General features: G+C 39.4%; 1 protein-coding gene across 5 annotated transcripts in view; it reads left to right on the plus strand.

Moving 5' to 3' along the window:
* Window positions 1-27,901, plus strand: part of RGS6 (regulator of G protein signaling 6) — a 560,209-nt gene that overhangs the window by 375,539 nt on the left and 156,769 nt on the right. For all 5 annotated transcript variants that reach the window (XM_047795885.1, XM_047795886.1, XM_047795883.1 and 2 more), the window contains exon 3: window positions 4,969-5,068. In XM_047795885.1, the coding sequence (XP_047651841.1) occupies window positions 4,969-5,068 (100 nt within the window). The remainder of the gene's footprint in view (window positions 1-4,968; window positions 5,069-27,901) is intronic.

Here is a 27,901-nt window from a genome sequence, read left to right on the forward strand (position 1 = left end):
CAGAGGTAGAACTGGCCAAGGAGGGGCAGTGTCAGCACCTCTTTGGGTCATGTCTCTGTCTGGCTTCTGAAGCCATCTGTCCAAAATTTTTTCTAAACACCTCAAACATCCCTGGTCCTGCCCAGCACCTTTCTCCCACCTCACACCGCTTAGCACAGGGACACGTTCTGTCTGTATCTCCCTGGCAGATGGGCAGAGTGGGAACCCAGCGGCCTAACTGCTGGTCCTCTTCTTTCCTCAGACACAGCTTTGCATTTGTCAAGTCAGAGAAATCGCTCATGTTTTAGAACTAGAAATCTTGATTCAGCAACCAGGCCTATCACTATCACTGTAGAGAGGAGGGAAGTGAGGTCCAGAGGGGCTAAGTCCCTTGCCCAAGGTCAACACAGCAAATCAGGGAAGCTGAGGCTGGCATTTCTCTTGGGTCTCAGGCCAGTGTTCTTCCTATTGTCCCAGGATGGCTCCAGTTTGTAAAAAAAAGAGGATTGCTTTTCGCTGTGCCTCTTCTTACACCCCCTGGCTGTTTCAGTGAATTGTGTCTACTGTCCTCATAATATTCCTTATTTCAAAGAAAAGCCAGCTGTGGTGTAGTGTTTTCCCTTTTTCCTGCTGTTTGGAAGAATGTTTTACCTGTATGTCAGTGCTAAGCTGTGAGCTCCTTGGAGAAGGGCATGTGGTTGTTGTTAGCCATCCAGGCAGAACTGGCCAAGCTGGCCACGTGGTTTCTCTGCATGGCTTGGCTGTCAGATAAGGGCCACCTGCTTGTTGATGGGCACAGTGTAACTCAGGTCCAACATGCTCCCTAATGACACAGAACTTCACACTAAAGGACGGCAGGGAATTGATGTTGCTCTTCTTTGCCACAAAAGGTACCAGAAGTTAGATGGAACTGAACAGTCAAGAAAACAAAAGCATCTACCTCCCTTCTCCTCTTTTCCAACCCAGGAGCTGATCTTCCAGGAGAAGACAAATCCAAACTAGCCCCTGGGAAAAGAGAGAAAACATCCATCTGTAGTCATTGGGCCCAAATAAACCCTGAGGTGGTTGAAAATCTGATTACCTGAATCAATTTCTCTTGTTTCTCCTCTACCGTATTAGGACTGAGCTAAACTTTCCTGTCAATGCAGACAGTATTTAAGTGCCCTGTATTTAAAGGAATGTCTGCAGGCCCTGGTTGAGGAGAAAAGATGCATCTTAGATTTGATAGTGCTTGGGCACTGGCGACAGGAAGACTTGGGTAAGAATCCTGACTTTGCCATGTACTAGCTGTGTGTCCTTGGATAAATCACTTAACCTTTCTGAGCCTTTAATTTTAAGACCAAGAAAAAAAGCAGATAATTTATTTAAGATACCCAAGACAGTCTTGTTCATAACGTAGATGTTCTGAAAATGTTTGTCACTATAATTTATATAAGCTTCTAGGACCCCATTTTTGACTTGGGAAGGGGGTATATATATATATACTCTCAGCATTTCTCCAGAAACCATGAAAAAAAAAATTCAGAGACAGTATTATTAACTGATGTCACAGTGAACCCTATAATGGAATCAAACTTAGTGATCACAAATTTGCCTGTTGCAGTGATGGTGGAATAGGCCCCAAGAATGTTTATACACATAGTAAATGGTGTAGATGGAATTTCTGCATTCTTTAAAAGAATTGGACTCTGGGATACCCCACCTCTAAGATGTATTGATTCTTATTACCGGATATTTGTTGTGGCTTCAGCAATTTTGACAAATGCATTTTTTTCAAAGCCCTGTGTATCAGCTCCTCCACCCCAGACTCAGTGGCCTACAACAGGAAGCATGTATTTCTCACTCACAAGTCTACAGGTCAGCTGAGTTTTGACTGATCTGGCTATGGGTTGGGTCCCTTCTGCTCCAGATGTCTCTCACCCTCCTTGGAACAGCACCTAGATAGATTATGCAGAAAGGCAAGAGAAGGGGGTAAGCATTTTCACACAGGTACATTGAAAGCCTCTGCTCACATCATGTTCAATAACATCCCATTGGGCAGGTCACATGGCTGAGCCCCACAGTCAAGAGCAGACCTTCTGCCTATCATGAGGCCAGAGCAAGGATCTGGGTAAATATTAATACTGTGGAGTCAAGAATTGAGGATCAATCGAACATTCTTCTCCATCTCTGATGTTGTAAAGTATTCCTGGAACCTTATCCCCTTTCTGTTCACTTAAGGGGATTGTCCTTTGGATCTGATGAGTGATCTACCTCTTGGTACATTGTAGCCAACATAAGAAAATAGGTCTTCTTCTTTAGTAATTAAGTCCTTTAAAGATTCAGTGGTGTGGAAGTTCCTGTTGTGACTAGCGGGTTAAGAACCCAACTGTATCCATGAGGATGCGAGTTTGATTCCTGGCCTTGCTCAGTGGGTTAAGGATCCGGCATTGCCGCAAGCTGAGGTGTGGGTCATAGATGCAGCTTGGATCTGGTGTTGCTGTAGCTATGGTGTAGGCCAACAGCTGCAGCTCCTATTCAACTCATAACCTGGGAAATTACATATGCTGCAAGCGTGGCCCTAAAAAAGAAAAAAAATGTCAGTGGTGTGATAAAGCAACTAAACAAAGGAGAAAAGAATCATGGAAATGTCCCCTGCTTAGCCAGTCTTCAAATCCAATCCACATCAGCATAGACTGGAAATTGCACTAACTAATGTCAAGTCAGGGATCTAACTGAATGGAAATATTGGCTTCCCTCCAGTTCCTAGTGATTTTCAGACCATTCCATAAAAAGCAGCAATGTAACTGATACTTCTGGTTTCATATAGCACCCTAGATCAAAGGCATAGATTGCTTTGAATATATGACCATTTTTCTAGGAATAGCTCTCCTTGGCTATCAATAAGTAATAAACACTCAAACTACTCTGAATTGTTGGTTGAGTTTAGAGAACAGAAGGCAGGGCACTAGCTGAGACTAGTAACAAAAATGTGGATGAAAAATCCTGCTTATCCTGTCATTTAACAGAAGGCCGATCTTCAGAGAATGACCCTTCTTTCTGGTGTGATATATTCAGCCACTGCTTAAGGGGCTGGGAGCTCAAGATTCTTTCTCACTACCAGCATCACTTGTCAGGGAAACCCAGAAATATCCAGAGGAGGGTGGTCTCCCTGCTTGGCTAGTTCTCTGAGACTCTTATTGGGTGAGAAGAGCATCTCAGGGGTTAGAAGCCTGATTTTGGGTCTGGCTGCATTCAAGTTCAGATCCACCCCTGGGTAGCTTTGTAACCTCGGGAAGGTCATTTAACCTATGTGGTGTTCACTGATGCTGCTCACAGATGGGCAGCTCACCTCTCTTCCTGGCACCCGGAAGACTAGACCCCTGGCTCCTTTGTGGTTGGATGGTGACTCATTCTGTCCAAAGAATGGAGAGAAAATGTGTTATAGTAACATCTGGGCTATAACACTTATGCAAGACTCTCTGGATTCTCTCTTGTCCCTCTAGCACACTGACCAGCAGCATTCAAGGTGGTGGCTTCTCCATCAGCCTGGGTCCCAGAGTAACTAGGATGAGCAGATTCCCCTGATGACCTCTGATAGACTTGCAGCATGAGAGAGAAATAAATTTGGTTGTATTAAGACATTGTGATTTTGAGGGTTATTTGTTACCATAGCTTAACCTGGTCTATCCTAATTGATACACCTCACTAAATCTCAGTTGCTTTATCTGAAAATGAGGATAATAGTAGAACCTAGGTTATGAAGTAATTGTGGGAATTAAATAGGATAATATGTGTATAGTACTTAGAATTGTACCTAGCACATATAAATTCTTAAAATATTTTGGTTACTGTATATTATTATTACATTATGTCTTATCCTAATTTTGTAACATGTTACCTATTTCTTTCAGATAAATTGTTAGTCACGGACTTGGAGAAACTCATCCACAAATTGCTAGATAAACTACAGCTTTAAATTTCTAGACTTATAATTATGTGACTCTATTAAGGAAGCACTCAGAGAATCCATCTGGTGTTTCAAATATATTCTATTGCTTAAGGGAACAAAATATGTCAAAAAACTAAATATCATCTTCTCCCCTTTTCCAGTTGCCCTCCACCCAACAAAAAGATCTATGTTCTCGCTGAAGGTTGTTCCGTACCCTATTCTGAGGTCTTCGGCCCAGAAAGTTACATCTAGCTTGTAAATTCTCAGCTACAGTTAGGTTTCCCAATTTTGGCACCTACCTCCTTGGTAGTCTGTCTCTTCTCTCTGCTCTATTTACAGTATATATACACAATATCTTGTTTTATCAATACACTTTCACTTGGCTCCAGACCGTAGCCCCCCATGGCCTTTCTCCTGAAAGTATGGTCCCCACGCCGAAAGGAGAGGGCCCTGCTCTTGCTCTGTGGCTCAGGGTGACCATTTTCACACCACCAGTTACAACCCTGAGTCTTGTCCTCCAACTTTTCCAGATCAGCACTTTCCGTGTCTTTATTTACACTTTTTATTTCTTCCCAGATGTGACTCTGGCTGGATCCTTCTCTGGTCCCAAAGGCAGTCCCTTCTGTACTTCCAACAGCAGTATGTTAATATATTAGGTTAAACTATAGGAAATTATCATTTTTAGGTTGAATATGGCAATTTCACATGATTCAGCTTATATATAAACTCAGTTTGTGATGAGGGGGAAATCCCATCATATACATATTAAATTACATGTTGGATCCCATCAAGAATTTCTCCCTCCTTATCTTCCTGAGCTGGGGGCAGGGGGGAGGTTATTCTTACAGACTATGCTATATACTCTCTCTCTATAACCCCATGACTTCCCCACCCCCAGTCCTTGGCACATAGCAGAATCTTCTACATTTATGGACTGAGATGGAGGATTTTCCTGCTACCTGTGGTGAGCATCCATGTTCCCACATTTTGGCTGCTTATAAAGGTTTACTGCTACTTTGTGAAATGCAATACTACTTGTTTTCTTTAACCTCTTTCAGATTGAAGACATCATTACAAAGATGCAAGATGACAAGACAGGGGGTGTTCCCATCAGAACAGTCAAGAGCTTTCTCTCCAAAATCCCCAGTGTTGTCACAGGTAAATGTTCTCCTTACAAAGTGTTGATGGCAACAAGAAAATATTGCTGCAATGTAGTGTAGCCTTGATTGTGACCTGGGGGGTGTCTAATAATCCATGACTAGTACATATGATTTATTCAATGTCCTTCTTAAGTCTAGTTCTGATCCTGGTTTCTAGGAAGAAGCTATTCTTTACCCATCATTAAGAATGATCTAGGGAATTCCCGTAGTGGCTCAGCAAAAACAAATCTGACTAGTATCCATGAGGATGTGGGTTTGATCCCTGGCTTGGCTTAGTAGGTTAGGGATCTGGCATTGCCATGATCTGTGCTATAGATCACAGACATGGCCTGGATCTGGCATTGCTGTGGCTGTGGCAGCTGTAGCTCTGATTCAACCCCTAGCATGTGGAAGTTGCCAGTTTTTTAGGGTAGGTGTGGCCCTAAAAAACAAAAACAAAAACCAAAAAAAAGGTCTAACCATGACAAGCCCCTCTGTATATGGGTTGAGGCTTCATTCATAAACTGACCAGCCCATCAGCAGTTTGATCTGTGTGGTGTATACAAGCACAGAAATATTAAAGAAATTATTTTAGTTTTAAACAAGCTTTAAGAAAGTCTTATGTTCAAATTCTGCAAAATGCTTTTAAGTATCTAAACTCACTGTACTTGAACTCTTAAAAGAAGTAGTTTTGAAAAGTTTTTCTGCATTACTTTGGGGATTTTGTGTGCTTTGTGTGCTTAAATCTCTCTTAAAATTGTTAATTATGAAATCTATCAAACACACGGGTATAATTTCAAGAAGAAAACAGGTGACACGTACCACCATGCTACTTCATAAATAACACATCATCAGTATCTTAGAGCCTCTGGGGGAGATACTGGATGGCATCTACCTCCTTTTCTACCAGAGGAACCCCTATCTACTTTCTAAACAAATTGTTGCTTTTCTTCAGTCTCACCACATAGGCATGTATCCCTTACTATCCAAATAAATAACCAAGTAAATTAAGATAAAAATTTAAATGACTCCCTAACTATCAAATATGGCAATTTGTTTTCCAATCTGGGGGGACCAAAAGAACTAAGTTTCTACTGAACACCTATAGAATGGCTAAAATGAAATTCCTGACGATACCAAGTGTTGGTAAGGCTACAGAGCAACTGGAACTCTCACATACTGTTGGTAGAAAAGTAAAATGATGCAGCTATTCTGGAAGTTTCTTATAAAATTAAACCTACACTCACCATATGATCTAGCAATCCCACTCCTAGGTATTTATCTTTAAAAAATGAATTTCAGACATGAATATAGACAAAAAGTTGCCAGTATTGATAGCAACTTTATTCATTATCCCCAAAGACTGGAAACAAACCAGATGTCTTGCAGAGGGTGAATGAATAAAAAAATCTGTGTTATAGCCATATCCAGCAATAAAAAGGAAACTGCTAATATATGCACCAACTTGGATTAATTTCAAAGTCATTGTTATGAATGGAAAAAAATCAGTCTCAAAATGTTGCATACTATATGACTCCATGTATAGGACATTCTAAAAAACAAACAAACCAAAAAGAAAAAAGAAAGAAAGAAAGAAAAGAAAAGAAAAGGAAAGGAAAAGAAAAGAAAAGAAAAACTGTAGTGATGGAGAACAGATCAATAGTTCCAGGGACTGAGATTTGTGGGACAGTGTTACTATAAAGAAATAGTCTGAGGGTATTTGATGAGGTGATAGGACAGTTGTGTATTCTGATTGGGTTGGTGGTGATGGCATGAATCTATACAGAGGTCAAAATTAATTGAACAGCACGCCTAAAAAAAAAGAGTCAATATACTGTATGTTACTTTAAAAAATAAATACACTCAGTTGAAGTACCCATAAGTATCCCAACTGAGTATTCAGACTGTCACTGTTGGAACTCAAGTACCAAGTAGGTTTGGCTAATGAAAAATGCTTGTGTTCTTAGTTTTCTAATTATGAAATTTATGTAAATGGAATTATACCAAAATATTGACTATGATATATTATATTTTTCATGCATTTCTGGGCTTTGCTTGATAACATGTTATTTAGGATTTTTGTATCTATTTACAGGGGCAAGACTGGTCTATTGTTTTTCTTACTTTCCCTCTTTCTGATTTGGGTACCAAATTTATGCTATCTTAGTCAGGTGAACCATGGCATATATCTATTTCATTGACATTGTATTGTTCTCTGAAAAATCATTTTACCTTTAAGGTAGCTTTTAGTTGTTTTATTTCAACAATTTTATTTTTATTTCTAAAAGTTCCATTGGGTTCTTCTTTCAATATGCTTGTTGAAATATGGTCATTTGTTCAACAAATATTTATTGAATGTTTATTATTTTCTAAGTTTTGTTGGGCACTGGGGATTCAGAAGTAAATGAAACAGATCAAAATTTCTTTTCATGGAATTTAGATTCTAGTGGAGGAGACAAGAAAATAAAGAAGGAAAATTTGCAGAATTTCAGTAGTAATAAAGGCCAAGGAGAAGAATTAAATATGAAGAGGGGATAAGAGTATTAAAAAATTTTGAAACTAGTGGCCAGGCAAGACCTTCCTGAGAAGGAGACATTTGAGCAAAGTTGGAAGGAGATGAGAGATTGAACTATGTGACTATTGAGAGAAAAGGCATTCCAGAAAGCCAGTGCTAAAATTCCAGGGAAGGCATGTTCCTGGAGAAGAGGGAACTAGGGTTGAGTGAAGAAAAGAAAGGACGATAGGGGTGAAGTCAGAGTGATAATGGTGAGCTAGATCATGTAGTCTCTTGGTTAATATAAAACCCCTGGAGTATTGTGAGCATGGGTGACATGCTCTGACTTAGATTTCAATAGGATCACTCTATTGCTTTCCACATACCCTGGGAAACTGGGAGATTAAGCCCCACACAGGATGCTGCTATAAACATGGTGACTCAGACTAGGCTATTAGCATTGGAGATATGTGAAGTGATCAGATTCCAATGCAAGTTTAAAGGCAGAATACTATTTGGGGAGAGATCAGATGTAGAATATGAGAGGAAGAAAGGAACTGATGATAACTCTATACTTTGGGGTTTGAGTGACTAGAAGAATGGAGTTGCCAAGTTCAATGAGGAATACTGTGAGTGGGGCAGGGGGTTGTTGGTCTGTTTGTTTAAATTGTAAGAAATTTTAAAAAATCATTTTTAGATATGTTAAATTTTACAGACCTATTATACATTCAACTGGAGGTAACAAGCACTTGAGTTTGTGAATCTAAATGTTTTAAAGGAGAGTCTGAGCTTGGATATAAATCATTGGCATATAGATGGCATTTAAAGCCATGGGATTAATGAGTTCACCATGGGAGTGAGTGTAGAACATAGTCCAGGTCCTAAAACTTGGGATACTCTAGCATATAGAGGTCATGGAGAAAAGAAGTCAACAAAAGAAATTGAGAAGGTAGCTGGAGACAAGGAAAGTCAGGAGGATAGGGTTTCTTGGAAGCCAAATTTTCTAGAAAGTGTTTCAAGGAAGAGAAGAGTGGAGCTCCTATATCACATGTGGCTGATAGTCAAGTTAGATAAGGACTGAGACTCAACCACTGAATTTAGCAATGTTGGCTTCACTGCCGACCTTGGTAAGTTCATGTTCCATGAAGCAAAAAACCTTACTGGGGTGGGTTCAAGTCACAATGTGAGGAGAGCAAGCCAAGGTAGCACTATTAATCTTTATAGGCATTTTCTTTAAAAGGAAGAAATGTAGTAATATCTAAATGGATAAATGAGATTAAGGTATGTTGGTTTTTATTTTATTTTTTAATTTATTTTTTAATTGTTATTTTCCCAATACATTTTTTTTCTACTGTGCAACATGGTGACCCAGTTACACATACATGTATACATTCTATTTTCTCACATTATCATGCTCCATCATAAGTGACTAGACATAGTTCCCAGTGCTACACAGCAGGATCTCATTGCTAATCCATTGCAAAGGCAATAGTTTGCATCTATTAACCCCAAGCTCCCTATCCACCCCACTCCCTCCCCGTCCCCCTTGGCAACCACAAGTCTAATCTTCAAGTCCATGATTTTCTTGTCTGTAGAAAGGTTCATTTGTGCCATATATTAGATTCCAGATATAGGTGATATCATATGGTATTTGTCTTTCTCTTTCTGACTTACTTCACTCAGTATGAGAGTCTCTAGTTCCATCTAGGTTGCTGCAAATGGCATTATTTTGTTCTTTTTTTATAGCTGAGTAGTATATGAAAGTCACAGTATGTTTGTATGATGATGGGGATGATTCAGTAAGGGGGAAAATGGTGCAGGAGAAAGAGGGAAAATTCAAGGAGGGATTTCAATAGGGAGGTAAGGGATTGAACCTGGGGCACATATGGGTGAGCAGCTTTAGCTGGAAACATGTACAGTGTATTCATAGGAAGAGGAGATGAGGCATAGTAAATGCACAGATGTACATAAGCATGGATGGGTGGTGGGAGCTTATAGAAGGTTTCTTCTAATTGTTTAAATGTTCTTAGTAATATGGGAAGCAAAGAGATGTTGAAGGACTGAGGAGAGACTAGAAGCTATGAAATCATCATTTAGGAGAGTAAAGAGGTTACACTAGGGAGACAGACTTTTGACTACTGGGTAGGATTAAGGACCCTCTTTATCATTAATATTTATGAATTTAAGGAAAGGCAAATCCCACCAACCACATTTAGTTCTCTTGATTTGGGCATGTATCAGGCAGAAAGTTATACTTCATTAAAAGTCCTCAAAAGGCTCTAGCAAGTATGAACGTATGATAAATCAAGAGAGAGGCAGGAGAACAACTAAAATGAGTGGCCATTAAATTTTAACTAAGTAAGGAGGGAAGCAAGAACATGAGATGAAAGAGAACAGGGAAGAGTAACGATTCCAATGAATGTGTAGGTTCCAGTGGCAAAGGAGTTTTAGAGATTGAGGTGAGAGAAAGAGAGCTGGAAATACAGGAGAGGGTGACTGGATAGTGGAATGTTTGAAACTGAGATTGTAGAGGGGTTGCAGTGCGTCAGTGGTGACAAGATGTAAGGTGTGACCATGGGAATAAGTGACTGAGATGGGATGGAGCTCAGGGAACTAAGAGGTCATGATTTTGGAAGGTTGAGATCTCCAGATATTGAAATCACTGCTGGGGGCGTTTTAGAGAAGGTGGTTGTGCGTCTTTATGCAATGAGAAGTAGAGACCCAGGGATCACAGCATGGGTACAGGTGGTTTAATCCGATGTCATAAAGGTAAAGCTGAGTGTTCTTTAGAGAAGAGGGGGGGATTGAAGACAGTCTGAATGAAGCCATGAGAAGCAAAGAGATTGCTTACCTGCCTTCAAATTCCATAAGCTATAAGGCATGGGGCAGGGAGGATAGCCACCACCGAAGAGGGCTGCAGGGAAGCAGGACCACTGGGGAAGGGCAAGAAGATAAAGGGACTATTAACTGCAAAGGATGAGGATATAAAAAAAATCTTATGATTGACCATGTACTCCAGAGGGCAGCTGAAAGCCTTTCAGGAAGTCGTGAGTGTGTGACCCGGATAACAGATGATGTGGCTGCTCTGTACCAAGCACCAGAGCAGTCACAGGAGATGTGAAGATGAGTAAAAACCTGATCTCTGCTTTTCAAAAGCTGTTAATGTAGTTAAGAGAGACAGACACAAGTAGACCGATAGTTATATGAGCTCCATGTTCTAATAGAAGAATTAACAAAGCAAAGAGGAGAGAATCATGACTTTTTCTGAGTATATCTAAAACATTTCTCTGAGGACGTATATCAGTCATCCGTTGCTGCATCAGCAGCTACCACAAACTATAATGACTTTTCCTTTTCCATGATCATGATTCCATGAATTAGCGATCCAGGCAGGTCTTCTCCTGGCCTCACCCATGGGGCCCTAGACATCTGACGGTTCATTTGAGGCTAGAGGGTCTGTGACGGACTCACTCCCTTGCTTGGCAGGGGTGCCAACTCTTAGCCAAGGTTCAGTTCTCCATATCTCCTCATATCCCTCAGGAGGCTAGGCTGGACTGCTTCACAGCCTGATGGCGTCAAAGTTCCAAGAGGGAGAGTATAAAAACAGAAAGACAGGAGTTCCTGTCATGGCTCATTGGTTAACAAATCCAACTAGTATCTATGAGGATGCAGGTTCAATCCCTGGCCTCGCTCAGTGGGTTAAGGATCCGTTGTTGCCATGAGCTGTGGAGTAGGTTGGAGGCGTGGCTCAGATCCCCTGTTGCTGTGGCTGTGGCGTAGGCCAGTAGCTGCAGCTTCGATTAGACCCCTATCCTGGGAACTCCATTTGCCACAGGTACAGTCCAAAAAGACAAAAAAAAAACAAACAAAAAAAAAAACCGGAAAGGCTTCCTGTTGTGGCTCAGTGGGTTAAGTACCTGAAGCTGTCTCTGTGAGGATGCAGGTTGGATCCTCGGCTTCACTCAGTGGGTTAAGGATCCAGTTTGCTGTGGCTGTGGCATAGGTCGCAACTGTGGCTCTGATTTGACCCCTGGCCTGGGCACTTCCACATGCTGCAGGTGCGGCCATAAAAAAGAAAAGAAAGGCTCAGGCTCTAGATCTCATGCAGTGTCAGGTCCACCACAGTCTATTTCAGAGCAAGTCACAAGACCAGCCTGGATTGAAAGGGATGGAGAAACCAACTCTGTCTCCTGGTGTAGGTGTGGCAATGTCACATTGGCATAAGGAGATATGATTCATTGGAGGCCATTATTTTAACAATCTACCACATGAAATAATTTTAGTACTAGGCTTTACTCATGAGGAGAAAACTGGGAAAGTTCATTTCAAATGGAAAAAAATGGAATTTTTATAGGCTCAAATATATGAAACTTGTGCCAGGTTTCAGTGAAGATGAGCTTCTTTATGTGGTTGGTGTTTAAAATACAAAAAAATAAAATAAAAAAATAAAATAAAATACATTTATGTGTGTATACATATTAGGAGAGTAACACACGGACGGAACAGCCACAGGAATGAAAAGGTATGAGATTTAACCTTAATAACAGATTGTAAAGGATTTTATCCCAAAGGTAATAGGCTGCCATCAGATGTTTTCCAATAGGATAAATCATATCTATGTGTTAGAAGTGGGTGAAAGACAGAGAGGAAGAAATAGGATATCTGAAAGTACTTGGAGAATCTTTAGACGAGGGAGTCTAAGCAGAGAATAAGGAAGGCATGTTACCAACTGCCATAGCATCGCTGAAACTACAGCTTTAGAGCCATATCTTATTTAATCCAATAAGAGAGAAACTGGTATTTCCATTTTATAATCGAGGAACCTGCAAATTCAAGAGCAGGCATTACTTCTCCAAGGTCACACTGCTAGTTAGTCGCAGGACCTCTGCCTAGAGGGCCTGCGGTGAAAGAAGAGTAAGATTCAAGACATATGAGGAAAAGGTAGAATATAGAATTGATAGGACTTGGTGACTAGATGGGGGCATAAAGGAACTCATTCAAAACAGAAAATCATGGACTTGGAGAACAGACTTGTGCTTGCCAAGGGGGAAGGGGAGGGAGTGGGATGGACTGGGAGTCTGGGGCTCATAGATGCAGACTGTTGCCTTTGGAATGGATGGGCCATGAGATCCTGCTGTATAGCCCTGGGAACTATGTCTAATCACTTCTGATCAATCTATACATGTATGTGTAACTGGGTCAGCATGCTGCACAGTAGAAAATTGACAGAACTCTGTAAACCATCTACAATGAAAAAATAATAATAAATAAATAATAAAATTTTTAAAAAATGGACCCAAGTTAACATGATGGATTGACTACAGTCACCTTTTCTTTTTTGAAATGCCACAAAATCATAAATGATTTTTAAAATGATACAATCCCAAAGTGGGAGGCCATTATTATAACGATTGAACATGGAAAGTCAACATCATCCTTGGATTAAATATCCTTGAAAAGATTGTCTCATACAAAAGACAACCAACGCCTCACTCTCAAGATGCGCAACTATGTGAGAGATCCATGGAGAATTGTTTCCAAACACAGACGACAGTGACCACAAAATTCAGGAATCTGACAAGTAAATGGATAAGTGGAACCGACAGCAGCCCTGAGACAACCTTAACCATCACTAGACAGTGGGGAAAACTAAGAAACAACTCTGTTTAAATGATGGAGTCTTTCAAAGGCTCCAATACTGGGAACATTAGCAGATCATTCTATTGGGTTAGAATGCATTTTGCCATCATACTCACCTTCTGATTACTCAATACTGCTTAACCAGACACTAGTAGAAAATCAGCTTCTACTGTCTAGCAAGATCAGGTCCCATACTGCCAACACAGCTCAGGCTGGGGTTGAGGTGAGCAGTCAGACCCCAAGACAGAAGGTAAATCTCATGCTCAGCCTGTTCAAAGAAATGAACGTATAATCCAGCCAGTACCTGCTGTGATACAGAGAACAGTTAGCGACTAGAACGCAGGAAATCCATTTGGCAATTCCAGCCATCACCCGAGATCTTCTGTCTGCACCAAGGACGAATTCCATTGTAATATTGTGAAGCAGAGCCACAGTTGCATCCAGCCCTGTGAGCATTATGTTCAGATCTACAGCCAGGGTGCATCTCCCAGCTTTGCACCCCCACCAACCTCCTTGAGAGAAAAACCCTGGGATGATATTTCAGGAAATCAGTATTCCTCTTTACTCTCCTAAAGTTGATGGTAGTAGAGTGGAGAGCCACATACGAAGAAAATCCAGATCACTGAGACCTTCAGGTAACAAACCCAAGGTGGCAATTCGCTAATATATGGCCACTGTGATACTGTGCCTCTGGAGGCTGTGTCTGCAGAAGAGTCATTGGCCACATTGCAACCTTGTTTCCTGATCAGAAACTTCTGCCAGTCTTTCTGAGCATTTTTGAAGTAGCCAGTGTCCCATCACAAACCAGCAAACACCTTTTCAAACATTTTAGGAGTTTTATCACCACCAACATTGGAGTTTCCCGTTCATGAGCTACAGCTGGGAGTGGCATTGTCTCTTCTGCACTGGGACTCCATTTCCTTAGTAGAGACTTAAAGGTAAAGATTAAAAATGATGGGCATAATGAGGCTGGTGTAACCAGCACAGCGTTTCTCTCTTCCGTTGCCAGACAACAAACTGTTCATACCTACCTGTGACCTACCACCTGAATAAACCAAAAGTGACTTCAGTGGGAGAAGGCAAGAAGAGACAACGCAATGATGAGGGTCCTCTGGTGACAGCTGAAAAATGCAAGATTCTTCCCCAAAGACTGTATTGATGAGGAGCATGTAAGGTGTGTCCCACTGCATCCAAGATGCCATCGCCAACACAAGCTCTAGAAAGAGAGCTTTCACCCTTTCTCAGCGGCCTAGTGAAAAGTCAAAAATGAGAATAACATTCATCTGCAAGGAATAGTCCTGCTTGAAGGCCCATCTCTGCACTGTCCAGCTACTCCACTGAGTTGAAAATCTTACCAGCTTACCCAAAGGTTAAAAAAAAAAAATCAACTGTTAATGACCTACACCAAATAAATAAACATAATACACAGAAACACACAGATGTGTACATCTGTAACAAATGAGTGAGTCTGGGTGAGAAATTCCAAACTGAGTATAAGAAGTTCGCAGAGCAAGATGTATTTGCCGAAAGAAAGAAAGAGAGAGAGAGAGAAAGGGAGGAGGAAAGGAAAAATATAAACCTGGGGGTATGGACATTGAAAAAAAAAAAAAAAGAATTGGTGAGGAATGTGAACAGAGGTCAGGGAAAGAGGCAGAACACCGAAATAAAGTTTTCTAGAATGCACGGGTGGCCATCAAAGGGCCCTGTGGAATCCAAAAGATCAGAGTTGAGTGGGTGTTATTTTTCTCAGATGAGTCCTTTTTGAAGCAGGCTTTGTGGTGCATTTGTTTACAACCTTCCTAATGTTTCAGTGCCCATCAGTTGGAATCCATGACACAAGAGGTGGCGGGCATCTCTTAGCCTTCTACCTTACGAATTATACGTATCGGGTGAATTCCTGCAGGACCCATACAATGCCTGCAGAGAAACAGCTCTTTGAATTATTGATGCTGAAAAAAAAAAATCCTTTTCCCAATGTGTTATTTTCTTCTTTTTCTTCCTGCCTTTAAATATCTAATCTGGAGTTCCCGTCGTGGCGCAGTGGTTAACGAATCCGACTAGGAACCATGAGGTTGCGGGTTCGGTCCCTGCCCTTGCTCAGTGGGTTAACGATCCTGCGTTGCTGTGAGCTGTGGTGTAGGTTGCAGACACGGCTCGGATCCCGCGTTGCTGTGGCTCTGGCGTAGGCCGGTGGCTACAGCTCCAATTCACACCTCCATATGCCTCAGGAGTGGCCCAAGAAATAGCAAAAAGACAAAAAAAAAAAATCTAATCTAACCTTGTTGGTCAGATCCTTATTAAGAATAAATATTTAATAAAAATAAATTTACATTTAAATAAATGTATGGCAAAAGTAATGATAACCTTTGTTGACGTACCCCAATATAAAGACTTGAGGAAGTTTTAGGTTTGGGGGAGAAGACATAGGAAACAGACTGGATCATGTTAAGTTGGAGGTTTTAAAGGGGTATTTAGGTGGTGCTGTCCAGGAGACAGAAGTGAGGACTGAAATTCTGGAGAACATTTTCTGTAAGGAATATGGATGCGGGAGTCACCAGAGCCTAGGTGGCAGGGGTGTCCTGGGACATGACTGGGTAGTAAAATTTATCCATCTTCCTCTCCCCGCTGTGCGCCAGTCTATCCCCTACTTAGTCCGAGATAATGTGCTAACCCACCCCCAGCTTCTATGATTTGGACTTGAAAATTTCATGCTGACATCAGGAAATCATCTTCCCTGCTCAGATAGGAACTCGTAGATAAATTCACAGACCTTGGTAGGATGAAGAGAGTGGAGGAATACCCACTGGGTCACCTGTGGGTTAGATGTCTTGGGGTTAGGAGGGCTCTCCCAGGGAGTAAATGTACTGAGATAAGGAACGGATATATTTAGGAGAAGATCGAACACAAGAGATAGTCATGAGAACACAATTCTTCCCTCAAAAGTGAAAAACTAAGAGCTGTAAGAGGCGAGGCTTAGCAAATAAATGACCTTCAGTAAACACAGATGGAGAATTAGAGAAAGAAAGGATAGGGAAGAAAGAGAACCCACAAGCCAGGCTCTTCGGCTCTGGGGAGAGAAGGCTCATTTATAAGAAACAAAACTGCCAACCCATCTCACCTTCCAGAGGCTTGGTGTTTCTGGACAAGGTGCTCACAGAACAGGCTCTTCCTGAACACCCTACCGCAGCCTTTTCAGGACAGAAGATCAGGCTCCTCGGACCTTCCCTTTTGAACAGTAACTAGGTAATAAAGATGGGAGTTGAAGCCAAGATGGGGAGGTTTCTGAGGTTCCAACTTCCAGCCAGCCAGCCCTCTCCACTCCCCACCTGCCCTGCGTGTGATAGACATAGCCTGGGCCGAATGCCCACCAACTCCAGGAAACCAGCCAGCTTGCACGGCCTTGCCCGGCTGTCTTAGACAGTTATTCCAGGATAATTCTCCGTCATCTGCATGTCATGAGGAATTTTCTGGGCACTTTTTAAGATTAATGTCTTCCAGGCCACCCTCAGAAACACAATTGCCCACCATGTACGAGCTGTAAGACACATCTAGTCTAATTTTGCAGAGAGGAAAATTGAGTCCCAGAGACACGACGTCAGGTGCTCAAAAATCACACAGCTTGTTTGGGACCAAACAAAGATAGAATCTGGATTCCTTGCTAGCATGATAGTGCTGCTTCCATTACCTCATGAAGGAAATGCTAAGACTCCCAAATTGGAACCGTTCCTTGCAAGTGTCTGATGCCTTCCCCCGAAACACGAGAATCACTGGGGTAGCTTATTAAGGATACAGATCCCAGGACATCTCTGTGTGCCTGGGCTCAGGAATCTTTACTTTTGATATCTTCCCAGATTATCTAATACGGGCTGTTTGAATTTGGGAATCAGTACAACCGCCACATGCCTGCCAAGTGCTCTCCAGCCTCAGCTTTAAGAACCTCCAGTGACGAATATCATCCCAACTCTTTCCAGCTTTGGACAATTATGACGTTTAGAAACTTCTTCCTTATAATGAACTGAAAGTTACCCACAACCCCGTAGCTTCAACCCATTAGGCCCAGTTCTGCCTCTCTCACAGTCAAGGAGCAGAGGAATGAATTTGATTAAAAGTATGCTCCCATAGCTCTCCTTGTGAATTTTTATTACGCAAATAATTTTCAGATGGTAATGTTAGGTATATACATGCCTTTTATTTTGTATCTTGGTGTATCTCTCATGTGTATATTTCTATCTCTTCATAGTCCACAAATTTTTTTCGGGGCTTTATGTTGACATAAATATTTAAAAGTATTTTCCTTATGGCTCCTTGGCAGTACAGTTTGAATGAGAGTCTAGAGCTGTAAACTGCTGTGTGACTATTGATCCAGTCACCAGCCTCCTTGGGCTTCAGTTTCCCCATCTGGTAGTTAATAGATTTGAGTAGACAATATCTGTGGTCCATTCTGGTTCTGACCTTCTGTGATTCTTCATAGGATGTATATGAAATATGTCCGAGGTTAGTTCTTTCCACTTAGTTCTATAGATGTTCTAAGTGAATCCATCCTTGGGTTAATCCAGGCCATCAGTTCTCTCTTAAACTGTGATTCTCTCAGAGCAGAATACACAATAACTAGTTTCGGAAATTGATCCACATTTCTGACATTTGTTAAACTCATTCTGCTTCTGTCTTATTGAAAGAATGGGGGACTGGGAAAAAATGGCATTATAGAGATAATTTGGGGTGCCTTAGTAAGCTGATTAGTGGTCCCCCAGTATTATAAGGCCCTAATTCTTGAAACCTATGAATATGATCTTCTATTGATAAAAGGTCTCTGCAAGCGTAATTAAGTTATGGATCTTAAAATGGGGAGATTTTCCTGGGTTATACAGGTGAGCCCTCAATGCTACCACAAGTATCCTTGTGAAAGAGACTCAGAAAGCTGCAGAAGAGGAGGCCATGTGATCATGGAGGCAAAGATTACAGTGATGTGACCGCAAGCTCATGAGTGTCAGAAGCTCCTCAAGAACCTCCAAGGGGCATGTGGCCCTTCCAACACCTTGGTTTTGTCCCAGAATGGTGATAGAATAAATTTCTGTTGTTCCAAGCCAAAAAGTTTGTAGTGGTTTGTCACAGCAGCCACAGAGAACTGAGGTTAGTGCCAAAATTGCACTGCAGGAGTTCTCATTGTAGTGCAGCAGAAACAAATCCAAGTAGTAGCCATGAGGGTGTGGGTTCAATCCCTGGCCTTGCTCAGTGGGTTGGAGAATCAAGCATTGCCGTGAGCTACGCTGTAGGTCACAGATATGGACTGGATCCCACATTGCTGTTGCTGTGGCATAGGCCGGCAGCTACAACTGCTATTCGACCCCTAGCCTGGAAACTTCCACATGCCACAAGTGTGGCCCTAAAAAGGTGGAAAAAAAATTGCACTACACACATTGTAGCATGAAGAAAATGACATTTTAGGACATTCAGATGTGATTAATTGAAATAAAGAAACACTCAAGTTTACAGACAAATTTCTTTCAAAGTTTTAGTGGAAAAATACAAATTATTATATTAATTCTGAAGGCAAATTGTACTGACATGTACCTGTGTGCTATAATTACTCCACAGGTATTAAGCCTAAGTGGTTTAATAATGCTAAAACACAAATCTTATTTATCAAGTCCTAATGCAGTTTAGTATACCTTTTAGATATCCTAAGTAAACCTATGAATTAAATTCAGCCAATTAGTAGTATGTAGTATAATTTATTTTTAATTAGTGTGCCAGAATATATGCATATATAGGTATTATTCCCTCCAAATAGTCACCTTGAAAAGTGGCATATTTATTTCAAAGCTATCATTGCTTGGACTGTTTTCATAATTTCTCTCTGATAAGAGTTTTTAAAGCTTCTAGAATTTGTTAAAATAGTCTCAGCAGAGGCAAAGCCATAAATCCATATATGTATCCACATACACACACACCTACATATACAGATATAATCAAAATTGATTTTGTGACTTCTGCCTTGGAGACTAGCCTACTCAAACCAACCATCTGGCTAAGAGCAACCATAAAGGCTGGGAGAAAAGTCGACTTGATGTCTCTGGAGAGCTCAAAGGAGAGTGAAGAGTTACTGGGCCCAGAGTCATAATGATATGGAAACCCATAGGTATAAACCTGGCTTTTTGGACAGTTTTTACCCTGGGGCCATTTGACATCCAGACAGGCAGCTGCAAAAGCTGAGTAGGGCTTTTGATAACGTCAAGGGATGAGGGTCACTGAAACTGGATCTGAAGACCACTGAAGATGAGGACCCTGAGAAATTCACCGTACCTTCAACCAACCCTCTGAAAGGCGAAAAAGTGAAATGAAAATAGTCAACTTCATACGGACTCAAGGCCAACTTTCAGTAATCATGATAGGCCAGAAAAATCTAAATTCTTGATATTGCTGCCCTTGGGCACTTGGGAAAGCAAATAAAAATACTTTTTGGAGGAAGATAACTTTATTCTAGTCCTCCAATTATTTCCACCAATTGATTGAGTCAGTACACAATCAAAGACAACCAGGCATCTAAGGAGAGAAGTTACCATGAATGAGAGCTGGTAGGAACAACAGATGATTGAAACAAACTCAGAGGGGCTCCAGATAGTGAAATTATTAAAACCCTAACTTTAAAATAACTGTTATGACTACTTCATGACATAGATAGAAGGCAGAAAGTAAATGTTCAACAGAGAACTGCAAACTGTAAAAATCCCATATAACATTTTTAATTGAAATTCTAGAATCAGACAAATTTAATAACCAAGATTAAGAATTCGGTGCATGGGTTTAATGGCCTATTAAATGTGGCTAAGAAGAGAATTTTTGTACTGGAAAATCATTCAGGAAAAATTTCAGAATAAAGACAGAACTGAATAGGATGAGCAATTGAGAAGCGAGGGTGGTAAAAGACATAGAAATATGAAAACATTAAACAAATGTTTAATGGAGTCTTATATGTGGAAGTGAGAGGGAATGGGGCAGAACCAATACTTGAGGAGAAATTGAGAATCTTTTCAAAACTAATAGGAGACACCAGCCCACAAAGTCAGGAAGCCAAACAATCCTCAAGTAGAAAAAAATCCACACCTTGACACATTGTAGAAAAATTACAGAAAACCAGAGACAAGGACAAAATTTGTAAAACAGCAAGAGAAAAAAGACAGGTCTAACTTTAAAAAAGCAATCGTTAGACTGATAGCTAATTTTCTTGAGGAAACAGTTGAAGTTGAAAGACAACAAACTAAAAGCAAATAATTGCCAATCTAAAATTCTGTATAAAGCAAAAATAACTTTATTCCAATGAACTTAACAGCATAAACAAAAGGTAAAAATTCCTTGAAACACAAATTACCAAAATTGACTCATGGAGAATTTTAAAATTGAGTAGAACCAGACTTGTTTAAAGGAACTGAATTTATAATTAAAAATTTCCCCACAAACAAAACTATAGTCCCAGTGGGTTTCCTACGTAAGGATATAAAGGAAAAAGTAATACCAGCTCTATGTCGAGAAGATGGGAGTACTTCCCAGCTCATTTGATGAAGCTAAAATTATCCTGATACCCAAAATAGAACAAAACATGACAAAAAAGTATAGCACATCTCTCATAAAAATAACACAAAATTTTGAAACAGAAAATTAACAAATTGATCTTTACCAGCTTTAATTTATAGTTTAGTTAATAGTATTTTACCAATGTTAATTTCTTGGTTTTCATAATTATACCATGACTTAGGTGTTATCATTAGAGAAGGTGAGTGAGGGAGTATATGGTAATACTCCAGTCTTTTAGTAACTATTCTAATATTCCAAAAATCTGAAAATTCTTATATATATATGATTTATTATATATAATATATATATAAATATATAAGAATATATATTCTTTTTATATAAAATTCATATGTATATATATATCTCAATCACTAAATCACTTTGCCATACACCTGAAACTAATGCAGCATTATAAATCAACTATACTTCAATAAAAAGCTGTTTGGGGGAAAAAGCTTAAAAAATAAAACTTACAATAGCATAAAATACATGAATGTTTAGGAATAAATTTCACAAATGTATACCCGACCTGTACACCAAAAACTATAAAACACTGCTGAGATAAATTAAAGATGGCATAAAGAAATAAAGAGATCTGTCGTGCTCATGGAAAAAAAAATTAGCAAATTGAATCGAGTAATATATCTAAATCAGGAGTTGGCAAGCTTTTGCTGTGAAGGCCATGTGGCAAGTACAGTAGGCTCTGTAAGCCATAAAATCTGGTACAGTTATTCAGCTCTGCTGCTGTAATGCAAAAGTAGCCATAGATAAACATGTCAATGAGTGGGCATGTCTGTATTCCTATGAAACTGTGTTTCTAAGAATAGATCACAGGGCATAGTTTGCTTACCCTTCCTTTAGATGCATTTAAAGGAACAAGATGTTGAGCAAAAGACGGCAGATGCAGAAGGATATATACTGTAGGATTCCATTTATAGAACATTCAAAAACCAACCTATGGAATGATAACATCGAGGGATAGTGATAAAAGTGACAGGAAAAGGGTAGAAGTGACTACTATTTACCTACGGGCAGGTATTGTGATTGGGACAATATATTCAAGGAATACCTGGAATGTTAGGGAAATTTCTTTTAACTTCTCTTATGGTATCATGAATGTTTTCCTTAAAGAATTTAAATAGTACATATTATATGCAATATTCATGATAAAAAAAATAGTTTTTTAAATGAAAAAGTAACTTGAAGTCCATTTGGTGAATAAGGTCTGGGTAAGGCCCACTGCCAGTGAAATTTTGGTTTAAATAAGGTATGACTGAATGAATGAAACTGGTTTTCTTATTGTCCTCAGAAACTGATACATAGTTTATTTCCAAAGAGATTTACAAAAATATTTGTAGCACAGCTGATCAATACTGGTTGAAATAAGGGTGTAGCTTCTGAGTGGCCAGCTCTGAAAAGAACAGTGCTTAATACTGACTGTGCTGTGTTTGCCTTAACCTGCTATAACACATTTTCTTAAATGTATGCATTTTCCTTTCTTCTTCTGAAGTCTGCTTCAGTAACAACATCCTAAAATCCTGTCAAGTTATAATCGTGAAAGCAAAAGGCATACCTCTGATATTCTTGGCCTTTGTACCATTAAAATCTGACTCCAAATGTCTCATTAATTCCTCCTTTTCACGTTTTTCCTTGTTTGACTTTTTTTCCTCCTTCAAGAAGAAATGGTAAGTAGAGTGAAAAAAGAAAAGACAGCCTATTTATTAAAAGTGAAAATACACCACATCCCCCTCTCCTTTGGACTCGAATATTTCTTTTTCAACACTTCTATGAAAAAGTCTGTTTCAGAATAAGACAGCATTTAAGGAGAGCGTGAATTCCAAATTCATTATAACTGACCCAGGGTGACTGAGTCTTTTTAAAAAGAAAGAATCAGAAGCTGTCATGGACACCATACCTGTAACAAGGATGGTAGGTTAGCAACGATGACTATTGATTTCATTGAATCAACTGTTGTAGCACAGAGTCCTATACACTGACACAGCTGCATGCAATGCTGGTAGGCAGTCTATGCAAAGACTGTGAGCATGTACACCATTAATTTTCAGCTTAGCTTCTTGTACAGTTGATGTTGTCATTTTCTTCTATTGAGGACCTTGTGGCCTGATAAAGCTTTAATTTATGGAAACAGAAAACATTTTTATTGTTAGATTAAAATAATTATGGTATGTGTTATATATAAAATTTTTACGCTGAATGTAGAAGTTGTTATTGCATCATTCGTGAACATTTTTTTTTCTTAAACATATTTATGTTACTAAGGCATGCTCTACACAGATAATGCCTAATTCTCCCCTCAGTGGCAGCCAGAAGAAATTTAAAGATATTTTTATAGAAAACTTGGATTATAACACTTAACATAGTTTAGGTTCTAAGACATCAGTTTCTAGATTCAAGAATGATATCACTGGCTCAGGATCTTCTATATAGTTCTGCCCTATATGTTCTTCAGATAATATACCCCTTGAGTATTATTTTCCTGAGAATTAATGATGACAGCAACATTTGTTGAGCTCATCAGAGCTTGCACTTGTTGATTAACAACATTGTCTAAAATACTCCCCCTTTATCCTGATGTATATAAGCAAACTGCTGGGGCGGAGAGTGGGTTGGGGATTCCAAAAAGGACACTCTTTAGAATCACTGTTGTAGATTTTTCTAAAAATGCTTACTAAGGCCAAGTACTTCCTCTCTCTAAACCAAGTGAGAAGGGCTCCAAAAAATCAGTCATGACAATTAAGGGTGCCACAGGGAGGGGCACATTGGCTCCTCTCCCTAACTAGATTCTTCTTGAGCTCTTGAACCCATAGTTCTTTCTTGCTTCTGCCATCAGCAAGGAAAATGTGGAAAAATTCATGGGAAGCTTGGCAGGTATCTCTTTGAGTTTGTGGATATACATGAACCAGGAGTGATGTCTGCTTCTTGAAGCTAAGAGGCTTGGATGGGGCAGCCCACATCAACAGGCAAATAAGAACCACAGTGTGGTGTGATATCCAAGGAGAAAGATATGGAACGTGGTCCCCCAGGATCCCTGTGACCCTTGGAGGCTCAAGGAAAGATCTCTGTGGAGACCAAAAAAGAGGTAGAGAGAGGAGAAATAAAGAAGCACAGCTCACTCTGTTCCACTACAAGTCCCTCTGGAAAGGGCTGGTAGAAGGGAGAGAAATAAGAGTTAAATTGGGATTTAAATTTTAAAAAGAACTAATGCATGTAACCAGAAAGCTAAAGGGTCTACCCATTAAACAGTGACAAAGGAGATATGACTTTTCATGTTTCAGGGCAGTGATTAGGGAAAAATAAAATCATTTTGTGTTTGTACTTCAGTGCGTTCAGATTGTTCAATAAACTAGATATAAGTGATAAGACGAATCAGGGACTTCTCTTTCTGGGCACATAGCCAACTAGATGTCGGAAGAACAATCTATGGTCAGACACTGAATTGATAAGAAAATATGGGAATTTTTAAAGGCTGTAAGCTGGAAAGTGAGAATCCAGGAAAGTTAACTAGTTTAGGATTAACCTTTTCTCAGAGGACTTCCATCAGTCCTAGGTAGTCCAGAGCCTGAATTTTAAGAGCCTGTGCATATGGGTGTTGAATAACAAAATTTTGTAGGGAGACAGTCATTTTAGAGACCCCTGGGGGCAATGCCATTATTGGGTGAATTAGGGATAAAGAGCCTCAGAAAAGAGGGTGATAGGTATAATCATTTAGCCTTGGTTATTATTAGAGTGACAGAAAGGAGAAAAAAAATGTCTCTCTGGACAATTCCTAACACCAAATCTGAAATCTCCTCTTGCTGGCATATATTTTCAAGCCCTGTGTGGCCAAAAAAAAAGCCAAGCAAAAATATAGTTTTTCCATTTCAATACTGCCCCCAGGCACCTGGCAGAAGCAAACACATCTCCTCTCTGGAGGAACACATTTTAAATATGGACCTCAAAAATTCCCAGAAGGAAAAAAAAGTCACTAGAAACATAAGAAAATAAACCAATATGAGTGAAAGTCAGAAAAAAAGTTCAAAAGAAGAATCCAACCCACAAAGATTGTGGATGTTGAGATTATCATATACAGACTAATTGTTAGATCAGAGCATATGAAATTGTCCTTTTTTTTTTTTTTTAACTCTCTACCTGCAGCATATGAAAGTTTCTGAGCTAGGGACTGAGTCGAAGCTGCAGTTGTGACTACACCTCAGCCACAGCAACACCAGATTTGAGTCACATCTGCAAACTACACCACAGCTTACGACAATGCCGGGTCCTTAACTCACTGAGCAAGGCCAGGGATCAAACCTACATCCTCACAGAGACCATGTCAGGTTCTTAACTTGCTGAACCACAGTGGGAACTCCTGAAACTGTCATTTTTGCAAGTCAAAACTGGTCAGGCATTCTCTGGTGGTTCAGTGGGTTAAGGATCTGGCATTGCCACTGCTGTGGCTCAGGTCACTGCTGTGGCATGAGTTCAATCCCTGACCCAGGAACTTCCACATGCAGTGGACATGGCCAAAAAGTAAACTAGTCAATATCTATAATTTCATGTATTTTACCTAATGTTTCCAAAGGAATGAGAGGATATTGAAAGAATCCTGAAGAGTAAGCATTATGTACTCTCAAAAAGGACAGTAAGATTTGATAAGGAGCCAAACAAAAATTCTAGAAAGGAAAAATATAATAAATGAAATTAGAAACTTAACAGAAATATTCAACAGCAGATTTGACTTAGCTAAAAAGAGAAATGATAAACTAGAAGATATAGCAGATGAAAGTTCACAGAATACAGTATGGAAAGGCAAAAACATAAATAAGATGAAAGAAAGGTTGTAGAAAAAAGTGAGAAATTCTAACACCTAATTAAATTTTGAGAAGGAAATAATAGAAAAGCAGGAAGGGCAGTTCATCACCATTTTCTCTATTACTTCCTTCTTGCTTTAAAGTTAATAGTTGACAATTTTCCAGAGTTGATTAAAAACTTCAATCCTGATATTCCAAAAGACAAATGAATTCCAAAAAGGATAAATGAAAGTAAAACCATATCTAGAAAGTAAATGTATTTATACTGACATTAAATTAGAGAAACAGAAAAAGAAGATCTTCAGAACAACTAGAGAGAAGAGACAGATTGCCTTTCCAAAAAAAAAAAAAAAAAAGATTGGCAGGTGACCTCTCATAGGTAAAAATGGAAGCTACAGGGCAATGGAAGAAAATCTTCCATATGTTTAGAGAAAATAACAATCATTTAATGTTCTACATAGAGTGAAACTATCTTTCAACAAGAGCAGAATTATCTTATTAAAATGAAGAGAATATATTACTTACATACATTTACCAAAGGAATTTTCTATAGAATGTGTATCAGGATGTAGGAAAGTTAGCCCAAGGAAAGTCTGAAATGCAAAAGGGAATAGTAAGGAAGGAACACAGTAAGCATGGTTTAATCTAAACAAACAAGGACTATATAAAGCAAAACCAATAATCTCGCCTGTGAAGGAATTAATTAAAAAATAAAATCACTTCTAAATACTGGAAAAACATCCAAATTGAGAGGGGATTGGTGAGTTAACATATATGAAGGTCTGCATTGTTTAGAAACAGGATAAAGACACTTTGTATTTCTACACTGGCAGTGTCCAATGTGGTAACTACGAGCCACATGCAGCTTTTTAAATCAGAACTAAAGTTAAATAAAATATAACAATTCAGTTCCTTAGTTGTACTAGTTTCATTCCAAGTACGCAGTAGCCACCTGTGATCAGGATAGAAATATAGTATTCCCATTCCTGCAGAAATGTTTATTGGACAGCACTACTCTGGCCTTTAATATTTATATACATGTGTATTAGTGTATTATTGCTGCTGTAACAAATTACCACAAAGAGTTGCTAAATCAGCACAAAATCATTATCTTATATTTCCAGGGTCAGAGTTCAAGATGGGTCCTATGGAGCGAAAATTAAATTATTGGCAGGGCTGTGTTCCTTTTTGGAGGCTTTGCAGAAGAATGTGTTTCTTGCCTTTTCCCCCTCCTAGAGGGTACTCATGTTACTTGATTTATGACCATCCCCAATCTTCAAATCCACCAACACCTACCTGAGCTTTTCTTAGGCCCTATGACATGAATACTAAGTCCTCTGCCTCTTCCACATTAAAGACCCCTTATAATTACATTGCCTGCTACCCACCCCCCAGGTAATCCAGGATAATCTCCTCCATCCCAAGGTCCATAATTACATTTGCCAAGTCTGTTTTGTCATATAAGGTAATATTTTCACAGATTCCAGGAAAAGTATGTGGATATCTTGGGGGGTGAGGGGCATTTTTCTGCTAGCTACCATATTGTGTCTTAAATTTTCTAGAGAACTTCTAGAAGAACAGAAATAGAATGTAAACATTTGTCTTCAGAAGAGAAGAAAAACCTTAATCCAACAAGTGTGAAAAAGGAAAGTACCTATATATAAACAAATTGAAAAAACAAACCAGAGAAAATATATAATTATGCTAGTGAGAAATCTATCTAAATACTTGAATAATTATTATATATAAATAGTAAACACTGCATTTAAAAGAGCAAGATTGTAAGATTGCATTTTTTGTAAATCAAACTATATGCTATTTTTAAGAGATTGTCCCCAAAATACAGAAAAACAAGAAAAATAAACCAAATAGTAACTAAAAGAAAGCTGGTATGGCTATGTTAATATCAGAAAAAATAGGACTTAAAACCAAAAAAAAAAAGCATGATTAGAGAAAAGAAAGGTGAGTAAATACAAATAAAAAGGTTTTTTACCAAAGGGACATAAAAATTCTTAATTTTTGTGTGCCTAATAACATAACCTCAATGTATGAAATACCAAAAATTATAGCCCTACAAAGAGAAATCAACATATCCCTAATTATGATGGAAAATATTGATAAATCTGTTTCTATAATTGATAAACAGAGTACAGAAAGTACTATTAGAAGACTTGAACATTAAAATTAGCAGGCTTGGGAGTTCCCATTGTGGCGCAGTGGTTAACAAATCCGACTAGGAACCATGAGGTTGCAGGTTCAATCCCTGGCCTTGCACAGTGGGTTAAGGGTCCAGCGTTGCCCTGAGCTGTGTTGTAGGTCGCAGACGCAGCTCGCA

This window comes from Phacochoerus africanus, chromosome 9 (genome assembly GCF_016906955.1).
Source record: "Phacochoerus africanus isolate WHEZ1 chromosome 9, ROS_Pafr_v1, whole genome shotgun sequence".
NCBI classification, from domain to species: Eukaryota; Metazoa; Chordata; class Mammalia; order Artiodactyla; family Suidae; genus Phacochoerus; species Phacochoerus africanus.